Below are 17277 nucleotides of genomic sequence, written 5' to 3' on the forward strand. Positions count from 1 at the left end.
TAACCTCCCTAACAAGTAAAAGCTGAAACATTAAAAACTTGTACCCTATCACAGACAGTCTCTGACATGCTTACTGTTTAAAAACTGTCTTAAGAAGTGTACCGCAAGACTTAACACATAAAATGATTTCGCCAAACGAGATATGACAAGCCAGTTTTCCTGAGATACTTAATCTGATGAAGAGCAAAAATGTGTGAAACCGAAACTGCTTTGTCGATCCAATCATTTCATGTTGAAGTAATCTGATACCCGGCGAAACTGCACGCTGCTGCAGTTACTGAGGTCGTTTGGCTGAATCTGCATTTTGTACAATAACAAACTGCAAAATCCAGCAGGGACAGGCCTGACACACAAGTGCATTTTATGTAACTGTCTCACAGCTGAAGCTATTATGGGAGTGATCAATGCGCCGTCAGGGTGGAATAAGTGAAAACAGTCTCGCAGGGGAAGAGGGGAACTTACGGCAGAACTTGTAGAAGTCTGTTTGGATTTCCCTCCTGGAGTTGAGGAAGACTCTGCCCTTTTCTGTGCCGACAGCAATCACACTGTCTTCGTGCACGGTGACACAGGCCACCTCAGCGTTGAGCTTGGACATCGCCATGCACTACAGAACAAGGATACAGGCATTACTAGAAATTCAGGAGTTTATTATAAAAAACTGATTCCTGGAAGTACTGCAGTCTTATTTCTCATGTCTTAGCATAGAAACTTAAAGGTCCAGTGTGTAAAATGAGGGGAAAACAGTGACATCTAGTATGCTGATTCTATTATTTATCTATTAAATAATTCTATTGTTTATTTATGAACGTGAAACTCTTAAAACGTGCTCTCTGGTTGGCTGGATTTTCCACTCTGTACAAACATGGCGGTGCAAAATGGCGACACTCTCTAAGCAAGACCCTTGCTATATGTATATGGTATATAAAAGAAGAATTATAAGGCTACGAAAACCGAACAGATTTTATTTTATAGCGATTATACACTTATACAAATGGTAGTATATTCAGATGTTGCCAATAAACCTTGACAAATATTACACACTGGACCTTTAAATGGTTAATTGTGGCCTCATAAACTATCACAGAGTTTTGCATATCATCAACTTCTGTTGGTCAGTGTATTTTCACATTAACAAAACACATTCATAGATTCAGAAACCCAATTTAGGGTTATGTTTTAGCAGTTATTTGTCTTGACACCACACATTGAGACATCAAGAACAACACTGACATGTGTGATGCTTGCTTTGGGACGTACCACTGAGTCCAGGGCAGACACCAGGCTAGTGAGGATCTCCTGTCTGGCTGACACCAGTGGGACCTGCGGCTCGCCCCGGGAGTTTGTCCTGATGCCATCACATGCCAGCTTCCTCATCTGAGCCATGCCTCTGTGGGGACCAGATGAGCACAGTTTAGACAGGCGGCCACGGTGCAACATCAACAAACCCTGCATGCCATTGCGTATGCATTCATGTACACATGCGGCTGTGACCTGCATTCAAAGCAGGTTCTTCTGACATCATTTTGCTTTGGCTTTAAGCAAACACAAGCTTTCATCATGAACACCCAGCTGACACAAGGATCTGGGAGATGTAGTAAAACGGCTTTACTCTCATCTAGCCTGTTGATTTCATATAAAAATGAGTGCATGGCCACATTAACGGCTCTGAGAGACTCTGCTTAATTCTGATGACATCATGTTAACATGCTCACAAAGACAATGTCAACACAGTGATTTCATTAGGTCCCATTTGCTATGTTTATAATCGTGGTGAAGTGTGTTTGCAGACAAGAATTTGCTAATCAGCACTAAATAACAAAGGACAGCTTTTGAAGCCATTAGATTAAAAAGGAGAGATTACCAGTGTTAGTAGCACTGAATCTGAGCATGAATTGCGGAGAGTTGTCGAGACCTTTCACTCAAACAGACAAATATCAGCCGATACTAGAGAAAGTAGTGTAGTAGTGTAGGAGTTAAAATGTTTCACTGGTTAAAAAAAAAAATCAAACCCATTGGTGGTATCAGGTACCAGTCTAGTCTATTCCAGACCACCAGACCTCTAGGCCAACCCTATTTGTTGATATAACAGTTAAAAGCCTAGTTATAAATTTGGCCATGATGTTAATTGGGGGAAATTTCTCCAAATGATAAAATACATAAGTCAGAATGACCTATTTTGTTGCCACAGAGACTGTCTATATATGGCAAAAACAACAATGAAATTGGTGATATGGGTCTGGTCTTCATCATTGTGTCACACAGACTATGTTAGTTATGTTGCTGTTTCCTGTTTTGCTGTCTGAGTGCTGGCACAGCCCACTTTTACCATTTGGATCTTGACTGACCTGCCCTCCTGGTGACCATGTCTCCTATTTCAGAGTTTTTAGCTGCATCTGTGGGAAGGGCTTTTCACTGTCTCTCCCCCTCTCTGATTCACCTTTCACACCCATCTTCTTCTGACCTTTCCAGTTGCAACTGACATGTAAACACACAGCTACAGATTTAGGAGAGCAGAGCTGTAATGTATTTGATTGCTGTGCATCAGCAAGAGGCTTGATTACATTTGCTGCCAGATAAACGGATTTCATTGGTCCCATTCTTGCTTGCTGTATTTTTGCTGGTGAGGTTCACTACTGAAGACCAGAATGACTATCTACGTATGTCCGGGAAATGTGTTTCCTAATGTGCAGTCTGCATGTCAAGCCATCTAACTGTTGCTGAGATAGTTTACTAAAATCCTGTGTTTATGGTGGTGTGACCTTGATAGTGGCTCTTGGGGAGGATCAGTAGGAGTAGGAGGATTCATCCTCTGTGGACCATGAGAAGATCTATTGACAATGTGATGGTAATCCATCCAATAATAAAGTGCTACACCATCCAGCAGCCTGACACTGTCATCCCTGGAGCCACACTGCTAGCATGGCTAAAAGTTACATCCATCTGAAATCAGCAACTTGCGGTCTGACTTTGTCGACTGGGGCTAATTAGAGCACTCAGATGATGTCATGTGAACCCATTTATAATTCAGTTTCTCTCCTTGACAGATGGCAAAGGAAAAAAAAAATTAAAGATAATCTTAACTTTCCTCAACCACTGGAGGCACAACACCATCATATAACCGCTTCAAGCATTCGAACTGAAGCCTCACATAAAAAAAAAAGGTCTAAACTCCAAATGTAAAGATAAGACTATGTAAATAAAAGTAAAGGAGCAAACAGATAGGGATTGGAAAAGAAAAACTGCTCGGCTAAAGCCAGGAACGATGTTCTCATGGCAACTGAAACCCGTCTCCTTGGAAACTAATCTCGGGGCATTTGAACAATGCAGCTCTGGCCTTTAATCTCTCCAGACACTGGGAACCATTATACTAGCCTCTGGCAAGCCCAAACCACTGACTCAATAGAGAGAGGACAGAGAGGTAGAGAGCGATAGACAGAGGCAGAGAGAGAGAGGGAGAGAAAGAGGAGGGTGGGTGTGGTGGGGTTCAGCTGCACCAGTCTGAACGTGCCAAGTCTATTGGCCATCTAAATCTGCCTCCCCTGAGGCCACAGCAAACATTAGCCCCCCTCCTAAATTATTACGGCCTCGAAATAGATGGCCTCTTTCCCTCACATATTTAAAAGGCAAAGGAAGTAGCGAGAAGGAGAAAGGTTGGGATAAGCGCCGGCTCAGGATAATGCCGTGTCAATTGCCTTGAAAGAGGAAGCTCAAGCATAATGTCACGGTGCTGTTATGGTTCTCAGTGAATATTGAACAGTTCAGTCTGGAACAACATTAATAAATAAAGCGACACACAATCCCCACGAGTCTATTATGAAGCAAAAGAGAGAGAGAAAAAAAAAGAAGCAAGATTTGTGAATGCAAATCAGGCTGTTGCCCTGTTGACAGAGAATGACGCAATCGTTGCGGACATGCCAACGCTGCTCGCTGTGATTTCATCCTAACAGTCACTTTGACAAAAGCTCACTTATTCACTGAGCCCACAAAAACCAGCCAACAAACCTTGTTATTAGGAGCCACAGGTTTTCTAACTTGTTTAACTTCGTGGACTTTGCCTTTTTTCATTTCTGGCGGCGGGACAGCGAGTTCTCCAGAACAACTTTGGAGGGAAAACTTTGTCAACATCTGTTTTTATCCAATAAAGTTCTCTGGTCTGTTCATCTCACTTAAATCATTTTTATTCATGCAAAATGGGATCGTCAAGCAGACAGACCAACCAACACAGTCGTAAAAAGTACTCTTGCATTCTACTGCCAAAATCTTCAGCAGTGTAATAAACAATCGATACTATGAGATATTATGATGTTTCGATTTTATTCCCTCGCCCCTCGTGGATACCACAGCTCAATACGACGGGAAACTGGGGCTTTTGGGTGTTTAAAAAAGGGTAAAACATGACCATGTGGTATCTGTACATCAGCAATTAACTACAGTCTTTACATAAGCTTTTGTGTGTTTTTGCACTTATCAACAAAGTCAAACAGCTAAAAATGAAGCCACCGCCCTGTCAGACGTGGTACCTGTCACTCTCTCAGATCTGTGCTACAGATGGCATTAAAAAAAAAAACATGTCTGTCTCGCCTCAGCAGCAGACGAGAGATGCAGCGGTAATGATGGTCTCTATGCATAATATGTAGGACTTAAAAGCACTAAATATATCTTTTAGGCCACTGCATTTGTTCTTCAGCGTTAGCACTGTGCAGGCTGAGACAAGCCCCGACTCATACACTCACTCTCCTATATGTCAACCCTATTGTGTTCGAGGGAAAAGGGTGTGCACTAGGCTATATGTTCTTTTCAATGTAATAATCTGGTTACGCACAAGGTCACCATTAAAGATATATGAGTTTCCAGGATGTTGGAGTTTATTGGGGCTTAAAATACCCTGCTCACCCACACAGGTGTTTTCTATTATTCAGGCTAATTAGTCCTCTGCTCAGGTAGAGGTTGGACGGGGGCAAAAATGTTGAGGTCACAAACTTTACGAACCTGAATAATTGGATGCACTCTATTTGAATGTTAAATCTCTATCTTTTGGAGCATGTGTGAGTGACGATTTACACGATGCCGTCAATGATTTCACACTGTTCCACTAGCCTGCAGGTCGTAGTAACATGCCAGGAAGTGTCACTGTTAGGTTTTATGAGAAAGGAAATGCATTCAACACAGTTTGTTGGGTCTCAAGGATACACACAATACCCTTTTGTACGAAAACACTGAAACTCCACGGGGCGTCTTTGATTTCTTTTTCACTGATTCTTCTGGCTGGCAGAGACAGTATAGTACATTTTCCATTTGGATTCAACCATGAAACTCCATGTGAAGTTTTTTCTTTTTTTTTTTCTTTTTATCTGTATTGTTTATGATGATGGCTGCTGGTATTTTGTCTACTTGCGGCACATCTGGCATGGCACTGTTTGGCACTCTGGGACAATACAGGTGTAACTTGTCCCGCCCTAACCAGCAAAACACAACTGATAGGAGGGCCGACCAGTCATAATGTTACAGCTACATGCCCATTAGGTCTAATTAGGTGAGATAGGAAACACCTGTGAGGATGTACTACAGAAAATGTCACCTTACATGACATGGCCTGATCATTGCTTAAACAGCCAAACCATCCGAATGTCTGGATGACTTTTGACTTTTCTCCTTCTACAAAAGTAACATTTCGTTAATTGAATAATGAACAATAGTTTTTACAGTGTGACAATAAGAAGGACTGTAATTTTGACATACCTCCAACAACTTACAACTCAGGGTGTGGTACTGTAAGTTATCATCAGAGCAAACAACAACATAATCCTTTTGTTTACACCCAGAGCCTGAGGCCGCAGCCTTTTGGGAATGTTATCACTGATGTTATGAATGCCAAAACAAGATTCAATAGAAAACACTAGGCACCAGAGATATGATCTTAACGTATCACTGAGGAGATGTTCACTATCCACCGCAGGTTTGCATGGAAAAACTGAAGCCACGTTTCGGTGTGCAGTATTGTATAGGCTATGACATGTAGATCAAAAATAATGAAAACAGCCAAACAGTAATAAATGCCTACTTACATGAGGAGGTGTACCTTTATATTTGCCTTTTGTTCATAATGATAGTCATATAGGATTACTACAGGTTTATGCAATCAAGTCATAAATATAAGATGCCAGGAAAAAAAAGCGACAATAACAGGAAATAACTAAGTTGTGATTGTCTCATTTCCGTGGTATTAAAAACAACAACAGACTCGAGGTCATTATGATGTATGGACAGCCATTAAAACACATGGATAAAGGACTTGTATTTTGTCTGTTGTGCACTTTTGACAATAACAAACAGTTGGCCTGATAGAGGTTATATGCAGGAATGGGAGTAGTGTGTGGTAGTGAGAGCTTCTTGTGCTGGAAAACGCTAGCAGGAGAACTACTATTAATTTCACATCACATGAGAGTGGATGGGGATTTTTTTTTTTTTTTTTTTTTTTTTGAAAAGCTGGACCCAGGAGAGAGAGAGAGAGAGAGAGAGACAGAAAGAGAGAGGAAAGCTTGAAACCACAGGATATGAGACAAGGGTGCAGTAAATAAAAGTGAGGGTCTGCTGCTCCACTAAAGGAAATGAGCGTGTACAATTTGTCTACTCTCTCCCTCTCTTGTCTTGTGAATTCACCGGGTCAGACAGTTGTAAACTGACAAAAGTTTTATTCCAGTCAGCTGTTTAAAAAAAACAAACTTTGACGCGTCTGCTATCAACTAGAGAAAGACAGCTGAGAGCATAACCAAAAGAAAAATACCACTAACACTATCTGGCTCCAGAGACACGCAATAAAACTCTCACTTCAGTCTTGTCTAAGTTTCTCTTCTCAACCATCTATGTGTATGTTTTGTTTTTTTTTAGTTTGAAACCCACTGCAGCCGTCGTGCTACTTTAGATACGAGATAGTAATTAGCGTTAGCAGTCGGACATTTGTTTATCAAAGTTTACAGCACATTGAACCGGTATAACGAGGTTGTAATAACTCAGTATTACTGCTGTGTATATTGTGCCGTGTTCAGACCGTGCTCTCAAGTTTAAATGCGCTGCTTGTTCCCTCGTCCACACTGGCTAATTTAGCTAGCTGGCTTTGTTGTCCTAGCTGGTAACCTTATAGTCACTGATAGCGATGTATGGTGGATCATTTAGCAGGCGGACAGACGCTGTATCCCGGTCAAAACTGGGGGGCTAGCGCTCCGGTCGCAAGGTTACAGGAAGCAGCGCCTGTGGGCTGAGATTATCGCTAACTAACAATAACCTTGCCACCGACAGCTCCCATATGTCTGACTAATCAACGCCGCCTGGCTAATTAGCTAACGGTGTCATAATAACGTTGAGCCGAGCTAGCATTAAACTCGTTAGCTCCGCTGCGCTAGCCGTCCTGCTAGCCTAGCGCTAGCACTTTCCTTTCATCTCCTCCCCCAGTCCAGAAATTAGGTTATAATCTGTAATTTCTGAATGTATGGCCATAAAAAGCGACACGCGGAACGAAAACACGCCACATAACAGTCCACGGATATAAAAACAGACAGCCAAATCTCACCTTAATTAGCGATTAAATAGCCTTGTTGCTGTTGTCAATCCCGGAATAGGTTTATTCCCCCGTTTTAATCCATCAGAAACGCTCACAATTCCCATCCACAATGGAGCTGCAGCGTCCGCTAAAACATCGTAATCCGGAACATCACAATGTTGACTTCGATCGCACGTTTTATTGTCTACTATTTGTGTATATTTTCCTCAGTTTATTTCTCTTTTTTCCCCTTAACAGAGCAGGGTGTCCCTTTCCCCTTTCTTTGTTCTGTAATCCAGTAAAATTGAAACTCATTCGCCTCCTGCTAATCCCAGCCCAACTCAACAACAGCATCTATTGGCTGCGATTTACATACAGGATTAACGGAGGAACCTCCGGAAAAACCCTCAGGGAGCATTTTTTTTTTTTTTTTTTTTTTCTACAAGGAGGGGAAATATTCCCACTGTTATTTCTTATTTTATTAGGGGCTGTGACAGTTTAAATCACTGTCTGCCACTTGGCTGCAACTTCACTCTTGACAGTTTTGCTTTAAGAAAATCCCTCATAGATTGCATGAAGGCGGTTTGATGTGATAGTTGTACAGTATCCAAATTATTTTTAGGATTAGGGTCTGTCCAAAGTGGATAAACAGTAGCTGCATGAATCTTCTAGCCATGGCAGTTATACCATAGCTCTTGTGATTGCCTAAAATAGATCGTCTGTTAAATATAGGGGAAAGTTCACATCCTGGGGGAACATAGTTATCTTATAATAAACACAATGAATAAAATCTAATTGGACAACTCACTGTGTCGCTGCAATCTGGTTAGTTTCACTTACTTTGGCACAAATCAACGCAGTCTATTTTGAAATATTCATTTCAGAGTGTGTTTTACCACAAGCAAAACTGAGCCCGAGCCTGTGATTCACATATGCAGCACTTTCCGTTCCCTCCTGCAAATAAGTAATCACTTATTTATTCAAATGTCACCGGCACAACCAGCCTGCCCTCTAGCAACAAACCGAGATGTGTTGATAAGCCCTGACATTTGCCAAGGCCAACAAATAAAAGTGATATATGTGGAAGTTAGGAATCCAGAGATTGTAAATAAATATGCAGTGTCTGGATGTTTCATCTTCACCATCAAGAAACTTGGCCTTTATTTCACATAAAGGAGTTATTGCCTCCTCTTCTGGTTGACATCAATTCATTTTAATACCAAATATTTCCCTGAGATGCGTGTGTGATCTACAAAACAGAGTTTATTTTAGCTCACAGCATGTTGCTGTGTGTGTGTATGTGTGTGTGGCTGAGGAAGGGGTAAATGGTTATGGTTGCTGGCTGAATTTCCCAAACCGCCACCCTCTTAGCAGCATGAAATTGAACACCACTTCATCTCTGTAGAAATATAGCATTATACTGCGTGTTGCCCCAAAAAACAAAAACACACAGAGTAGACGCATGTATGAAAGAGTGTGAAATAAAACACCAGCAGCCCTTGCCCACATTGTTAATATTTAATGACTCAATCTCTGAAACCATTGCAGCAATAATCCAAAGGCTATGAACCCTCCAGCTAAAAAGGCCTTGTACAATATCCAATGGAAAATTTAGGTTTTATCTGAGTTGACCAGCGCCTGCTGCCCTACATATTTTGCTCAGGAGACACTACTTCAAGATTTCCACATCAGTCACCTCAGTGTAATGTCTCCTGCAAAGCAAAAAACAGCCCATGGCCGACTACAAACAGGATGGATAAAACAATATTTGGAAGACTTACAGTATAAATTCTTCATGTGTTGATAACATTTTTTTTTTTACACATAAAATCCAGATGTTATCAACCAGCAGGAGGATGAGTAACTTAAATCCATTGTTTTGGGTTTGAGCTCCTGTGACAGCCCTGCAGTAGACTTGACAAAAAGTTGGTAAAAAGTCGAGCAGGCTCAAATGGGCTACAATGCACCATATACATACACAGTTAATTAATACTAACGCATGGATGGAGTCTGTATTGATACATAGGTCCACAGTAAATAGGACAGCTGATCATTACTGACAGGGTTAAGAGGTGCAGCATCGGGGCAGGAGTTTTAGTGAATGAAAACATCTGGAATAATTCACTGTGTTCATTCTATTAACACACAGAGCTGGATTCAGCAGGTGCTTTAATATCAATCTTCAGTCCCAGGCGGGGGGTCTGCTCATGTGCAGCGCTTAAAAAACACACCAGCCTTTCAGGAGATTGACCCAGGAGCCACCTCACCCAACACCTGCAGAGAGGAATGGTATTGAACTCATCACGGTCAGTCATGCAACACACCGACTATGTCCTGCTCTAACAATGAATGATGTAGAATCCATTGGTAGAGCAGAAGAAAGTGTATGTTTCCTCCAATCAACAACTGAACTGAACTCTATTGAACTCTACCGACCATCCTGCCCTGTAGGGAACAACACTTTTTTTTCCTCCATCTTTGTTTTCATTAAAATATATACTGTACATCATGACGCATTGTCCATGATTGGTTACTTAATGAAGACTTTTATTCGGGATATTTCAAGAGTTAATGTTCGCTAGACAGCACAGGGTTGTTGCACACGTTTTTGTTACTGACTTCATGAAATATGAAAAAAAGACCAAAGCCAAAAAAAAAAAAGCACAAGAAACAAATGACGGACTTTTTAAAAACTGTCCTTTTGTGTATCAAAAGGGGTTGTACTTGAAGATCAAGCAAATGTATTTTAGCCATAGTTTGGCAAAGATCAACTAAAATAGTGTTTGGAACATACTCAGCAGTCAGCACATGGACGGAGCGAGGATGTTTTGTGGATATTTTGAGAGTTTTCCTCCAAATAAAACTGAAACCCAAAAAGGATTAAACCTGATTCACAACCACGGATTAAATAAAAGATGTTTCATGGCCACTTTCCAAACCTACTCCGTCTGTGTTATGAGTTTCTTTTTTTCTTTCTTTTTTTTTTTTTGATACTTCCAGTGATGCTGATCACCCACAAATGAGCACTGAATCAGGAGTGTGAAGTGCGATGGCTCTGCTACCAGTCCTCTCGTGAGGTATTGAGAAAAGGCGACAAATGAGTCCGATTTCTCTCAGCGGTGTCGGTGTCGTCTCTTCGAGGGCTGCTCCGAGTGTCACTGGCCAAACGCAGCCCGCCTACAGTACAGATGATTATTATTACAAAGCTGGAGGAGCAAAAGTAAAAGTAATAAATAAAAACAAACAAAGCGATCGAGACCCAAGTCCTTGTAGTTCTTCATTTCATCGTCCATCGGCCGTTTTTGCCTCCTGGATCAAAATTTTTGAATTGTCAAAGAGTTCCTGGCAACTTGTAGATTCAATATTTCTAACTACTGTAAAGCATCAGAAGTTGCCACGCTGACTGTTTATCAGCGGCTGTACCGATCTTCATGTCCATGTCCCATGTCCTGATTATATTTTATAGTACTTTAAGCGTACTTCATGATTAGCTAATAGGTGCTTTCTGCAACAACACATAAATTCACTGGAGATAGAGATTTTGCTGTTTTGGTTTTTAACTGTAAACTGAAATGTTCTTCAAGCGTGTGTTTCCATCGCGGGATCAGGAGAAATGTCGCACAAGCTTTTCCTCTGAAGGTGTACCTCTGCACGTCTCAGTCTCAGTCTCATTTCCTCCACTCATATCAGTGTTGTTCCTGAGGAGACAAAAAAAACAAAAAGACAAGACGTCTCAGTGCTGACTGGTGTTAATGACATCGGCACATCAATGAGAAGGTAGAAAACACAACGGGAGGATACCAACATCTTGAGCGCTGTTTGACTCCTGGTGATGAATCCCATTGGCTGAGTTTGCCCCATGTGCCTGAAAAACAATCATGAAGTCAAATAACGGATATATTTGAGTTATATACATATTTTTTATTGAAGGGGTCTCCTAGTTAGCTTTTCAAACACAAAGACAGTTTGAGATGGGCAGAATCAGGATAACTGGTGGATCACTTTGACTCAACCTATCCCACGATACATCGCAGTGTTTCAGCTCAGTTCAACACCTAACAGTGCAACTGTTCAAATCCAGGCCAGTAAAACCTCTCTTTTTTGGGAGAAGTATACATGTGTTGTCACGGTTGCTAGGAAATGAGTGTGAAAATTCTTTGTAAGCCAGACCGTCTCATTTTGCTTTGGCCTTCGTCATCTACTATAACTGCTAAAGCAAAATGGGACACAGCCTTTGTGTCAGTTAAGCTAAGCTTAGCTAAACTAAGTGGTTGCAGGTGGTAGCTTTATATTTATGGCACAGACATGACATGAGCGGTAAAATGTTCTCTCCTGTAATGCTCCTCGGGAGAACAGATAAGTGCTTTTCCCAAAATGTCAAACCATTCCTCAGAATGTATCTTTGATGTACAAACATGACCTCCTCTGATATTTACAAAACGCCCTGTCTTATGCATGTTCTATCTTCTCAGGCTCCTTTTTCCATAAAACAGGTGTCTCTGCAGCTTTACCGGGTTTTTTTCTGGGTGTTTACGCATGGCCAGGACGAGCTGGTCCACTTGCTGGTTGTGCTCCAGAGCGTTCCTCAGGGCGTCCTCGGTGCTGAGCAGCCGCTGGCGCAGGCGGCTCACCTCCGAGTCCAGAGCCGAGGGGTCCAGCATCGAGTACCGCCGGTGATCAGGTGAGGACCGCTCCCGACCCTGAAAGACACACACACACACACACACACGTTTAAAGCAGATCATGACAAAAGTCTGCTGTTAAATAATTCATATCATGTTACATATGTGGTTAACATGTGGATCATGCATTATTCACAAGTTCACAGCATTAACATCTGTGTATGAACACAACAGAATAGTGATTTGCTGTAGCTTTGTAGTCAGTTTATGTTTGTGGACACTTTTCCTCCTCTGTAGGCTACTCTGTTATCCAGCTGGGTAACACTTTATAATAAGTAAACACTATTAAGCATTAATAAATACTGAATTCTTCATTTATAACGCATTAATACTCATTAGTCTGTAGTTTATACATACAGTTAGTGCTTATCAATGATGAGTAAAACATTTTTAACTGTTTATAAACTACATACTAATGAGTATTCATGTGTTATAAATAATGAATTCAGTATTTAATGCTTAATAGTGTGTACTTGTTATAAAGTGTTACCATCCAGCTGTAAGAAATGTGGATTATGAATTCATCTACTGAACCAATAAAACATTTTATTTATTGATTGGTATATGAATATATGGATATTTATCAAATCAAAGAAAAACTTTGGCACTATACGTATACTTTGTTGTTGTTTTTGAAGTTTTTATGTCTGTATGTATGGGCAACAATTTGTCAGAGTAAAGCCTGTGTTTTAATTCATGGCTGTAGAGATTTGAAAAAAATGTGGTTGTTCGCCAGGGGGGAGGGGCCTAACGAAGGTTGCTAACATTATGGGAAATGTAGGATCCTGAACATCTGCAGAGCTTCATCCGCACTAGAAAATGAAAATCAATGTTTCCTAACCTTTGCTGCATCGGCTTAAAAACACACACTGAGGATTTGTGAGGAAGGAAAGCGTAAACCTTCATGATGTTTACCATCTTTTCTACAAAAGGTTTAAAACCACCACCAGAGTAAAAAAAAAAAAACACCATTCAAGAAAAACAACAAACACACAGAAGAATCAATAAGGTTGTCAGCAGAGAAATTATTGCGGCGGCTGAATTTCTTCCAGTAATATGTTGTCAGTGTCTGGACAGACTCGTCTACTTTCTTGTTCTTAAACTGATCTTGACCTGAATTTCTCTTTGACAAGCACAAAACAGATTTATACTGCGCTGCGTTCAAGACTGTTTTGCTTTGGGCTTTCTGGGGAATTATTGGGGGTTGATAAACCTCACAGCTGGTATCAGCTTTTCATCACAACATGTTTTTTTCCGTGTTCAGATCGTCTTGTCTTTCTCACCAGTAGGAGCAGTTTGTCTCGCAGGGTCTTGATGTCTTCCTGGAGTTTCTGCTCCTTCACCTTCCACTCGGCCTTGTGCACCTCTCGGTTCAGGTCTTTCTCCATGTCTCGTGAGTGGCGATGTGACTCCAGCAGCAGCACCCTCAGCTCATTCAGACTCCTGAAAAAAAAAAAGCAAGAAAAAGAAACCTTGAGCTTTGAGTGTTTGGGAGGACAAAAAAAAAAGAAAGAGGCCATTTTCCACTGGTGTTTTTCTGACGGCTGCATCTCGCTGTGAACCTGACTGCTCCGAAGCGCAATAATAATAATAATAACAGAGAGGCAGTGCAGTTTCGCTCTCAAGGATTATATGAGCAGTACATCTACTCAGACCTTCCACAAAGGTCATTACTATTTAAAAGCTCAGCAAACCCATTATGTGAATAATGTGTTAGTCTGGCCAATGGGGACTGTGGAGACGGCTTCGCTCCCTGTAGATGGAAGAGCGGCTGGTGGATGGATGCCTCCTCCCCGCAGCCAGGCGCTGCAGTTTGACATGAACTGGCCTGACAATATCACACAACCACATACAGTACACTCATCTGTTTGGCAGCTGTTTTCTGCCTCCATACTTATTTTAGGTTCCACATATTCACTTGTGATAAAGCTGCACTTAACAGAGAACAGAGTTCTGCTCTAAGATGTTTTCTCTTTGTGGTAATGTTGTTAGGTCACATATTCAAGTAGTTGTAATCAATATTTCTACATCAAAGAAGCAAATGCATCACATGAAGGGGAAGTAGGATGTAGTTTACAAGCTGGTGTTGTGTTTCTAGTTTGTACCTGTGCTGCCCCGAGTGGACACAAAAAAAAAAAAACACTTTTATATTTTCTTTATTGAAGCAGGGTCTTCCTCACGCTCTTCATCTTCCTCACTGTTTCCAGCTGCTCTTGGTGATGAAAGAACCAAATCCAACTGCAGCGACTGAGCTCAGTTTCACTGATTCATGACTAACACACAGACTTTCTCTGTGTATTTTTTCAATGGCGTTACAGCCTGTGCTGGACTCTCCTTGAATCACCTTGGCAACTTCCCGAGATAAAAATGTGCTGCACATTTTTTCGAGGCGATGCGCTCGTCTGGTCTCCCAGTATGATGTCACAGACAGAAATAGCAGCGGTAACATTAAGAGAAGCAAATGATACGAGCCTCCAATAACACCGGTTCAAATGGAGACATCCACTGAATCTTTCAAATGGCATGTATATACTTCTATTGCATATAACATTAATTGCCTCAGTGACAATGCACAGAAAAATATTCCACCCGCAGCCAAGGGCACTTACTTTTAGTGTCTTGCAGCTCTTACTAACATCATAACCATCAATAATATAAAAGCTGCATAATGTAAGATAGCCAACAATGTAATACAATTAGACCAATGTGAGTTCAAACTGCGCTGCAGATAGATGCATTGTCTGAATGTGAATGTGTCTGTGGAGCCCTGCGCCTCTGCTGCAGTGATGCCGTGACAACTTCCTCTTTACACTTGGGTGGTTAAATAATGACCTCGGCCATCAGGAGCTTTATTGAACGTAGCCAGGGTTTGGCAGCTTCGGCCTCGGCGACATAAAATGAAGCAGGGAGGGCTGGAGAGGGGGCTAATTCAGTCTGCGACAGGTGGACATCTGGCAGCTCTTTGCCGCTTCCCTCCGCTGCTCAAGAGGAACAGGCCTCCTGTTTCGCAGCGATGTGCCGCGGCCATATGTGCTGGTGGGAGGAGGACCAGCGGCCGTACGCCCCCGAGCTGGCAAAGCTGACATTTCAGTCACCACTCGAGGTAATCTCCGCAGTTTAACCAAAACTTCACCTGAGAAATTTCACTCACACCTCTGTGATCTGTCATAAATAACTACTCTCAGCATCCAAGACACGATGTTCTCTGTTGTTGTGTCACAAATGTGTGCCTCAAACACAATTTGCAAGTTTTTTTAATCTCAAATTTAGCTGTTAAAAATACAGAATCTACCCTCAGGAGTTGGTGGGGACCAAAAAATATCTAAAATCAGTGTAAGTGTTCAGGTTTTGTTTTGGTTACCTATGAAGACAGATCACACTAATCAACTGGGACAAGTCTTTAAGGCATGAAGACCTGTACAATCAGCATTGTTTTATTTATAAAGCTCTAGTACTTGGCCCTGAATGCCTCAGGAATACATTATCCAATGATATAGATACTCTGGATGCTATTACCGTGTGGGGTCCTGGGAATAATTTAGATCAAGACAAGTCTTTTACTTCCCACATGAAACAGATCTCTTAAAGTGTCTTCATGAACCTCAGTGATACTCAGAAAACTACTGTGTTTCTCACTAGAACACTGTAAAGTCTGCATATATCAGGATTTGACACACATTTGGTGGGTTTTCTAATTTAACAGTGGGCTTGACACACTTTAATAATTAATATTAATACTATTAGTAAAGATGGGACAACAAAGATTTAAATTAAATATAGAGCCTCGTCTCCATACCTCTCTTTCTTCAGTAGGTCCTGGCTGATGCTGACCAGCTGCCCAGAGGCATCATGGGACTTCTTTGTCATGGACTCCAGCTCCGCCTCCACACGCATCTTCTCCCTGGCCAGGGTTTCAGCTTTCTTCTCCCCGGAGCGAACTTTGCCCTCCAGACCTGGTGGAGGAGAAGAATAAAGAAATATTTTTGATGTGAATTTAAACTGAAATAACAAATCATCTTCACTTACTATATTTATTACAATGATTTATTGGCTTCATGAATGTTTAGTAATTTAGTTATTAATGAGTGTTTTAAAATAATATTGTACAATTTTTTTACCACGCTGTGGTGTTGTTCATTCTGATTGGTTTAAATTCTTAATCATACACCGTTACAATAAGATAAGCCACCCACATGTATATGTGTATAAAAATTAAGGAATATTTCATCACACACTGTAAGGCTTTGGTTCTGTGTGATCAACATATGACAACAGCTATGTCGTTGTCAATCATTGATTAAGTGTTCATACAGTCGAGGAGGCTTCACAGGAAGAGACACGAGTAGTTGTTGTACTGTTCATAAATACTAAATGCTGGATTGTCTTGGATACAGTTCTTCTGTTAACACAGAAGGACACAGTTGACATTCTCAGTCCAGTGATTACATGATGATCACCAGTGATAAACAGTAACATATATGGCTTATTGAGATGATGCAAACGGATAATGCTACAGTTTTAGAGTAATTTTTGTATAATCGCAGAAATCCTTTATCCTGCTCGTGCCTATTCCAGGAATTACACTCGCAGCGTTTAAACTGATACCAAAGGATCTACCAAAGGAAGAAACTAATCCATTTCAGCAAAGACTACCCAAAGCTGCATCTGTGTGCTCAGCGTTCATCACTTACACAACTCAGAACATGTCTGTCTTTCTCTGATCAGATCTTTGCTCACTGATTAGCAGAAGGACAAAAGGCTTTTCATGGAGCTCCCCCTTCTGCTAACACAAATGTCAGCTTCATTCACTTCCTCTGCAGATAAACAACATTAAAAGCCTCGACTTTAACTTTCTATTGGTTGTAAGAATCAATTATCGGGGCATTCAAACTTTATTTCAATAAAAAAGCATACAATGAAACAGAATAATATATCAATAATCGACACATCATGTGTAATAACGCAACTATTCTCCACTTTGTGTCTCATTTTAGTCCTTTTTCTCCTTTTAAATTATTTACACTGCGCTCTTCAAAGTGTGTCAGTTTGATTATGTGA

The 17277-nt window shown here is 41.1% G+C and overlaps 2 protein-coding genes across 5 annotated transcripts in view; both read right to left on the reverse strand.

The window, feature by feature from the left end:
- Positions 1-7882, reverse strand: part of gtf2ird1 (GTF2I repeat domain containing 1) — a 39402-nt gene extending 31520 nt beyond the window's left edge. For all 3 annotated transcript variants that reach the window (XR_014595941.1, XM_083987190.1, XM_083987189.1), the window contains exons 1-3: positions 7568-7882; positions 1258-1387; positions 463-604 (exon numbers count right to left, since the gene is read on the reverse strand). Coding sequence is in view for 2 of the 3 variants with exons in the window: in XM_083987190.1 (XP_083843316.1) it covers positions 463-604; positions 1258-1383 (268 nt within the window). In the remaining variant the exon portion in view is untranslated. The remainder of the gene's footprint in view (positions 1-462; positions 605-1257; positions 1388-7567) is intronic.
- Positions 7883-9062: 1180 nt separating this feature from the next.
- Positions 9063-17277, reverse strand: part of clip2 (CAP-GLY domain containing linker protein 2) — a 45977-nt gene continuing 37762 nt past the window's right edge. For both annotated transcript variants that reach the window (XM_083987187.1, XM_083987188.1), the window contains exons 14-18: positions 16016-16172; positions 13503-13662; positions 12049-12237; positions 11343-11402; positions 9063-11235 (exon numbers count right to left, since the gene is read on the reverse strand). In XM_083987187.1, coding sequence (XP_083843313.1) covers positions 11224-11235; positions 11343-11402; positions 12049-12237; positions 13503-13662; positions 16016-16172 — 578 coding nt within the window. In that variant the 3' untranslated portion in view covers positions 9063-11223. The remainder of the gene's footprint in view (positions 11236-11342; positions 11403-12048; positions 12238-13502; positions 13663-16015; positions 16173-17277) is intronic.

This window comes from Trachurus trachurus (genome assembly GCF_905171665.1).
Source record: "Trachurus trachurus genome assembly, chromosome: 14".
NCBI classification, from domain to species: domain Eukaryota; kingdom Metazoa; phylum Chordata; class Actinopteri; order Carangiformes; family Carangidae; genus Trachurus; species Trachurus trachurus.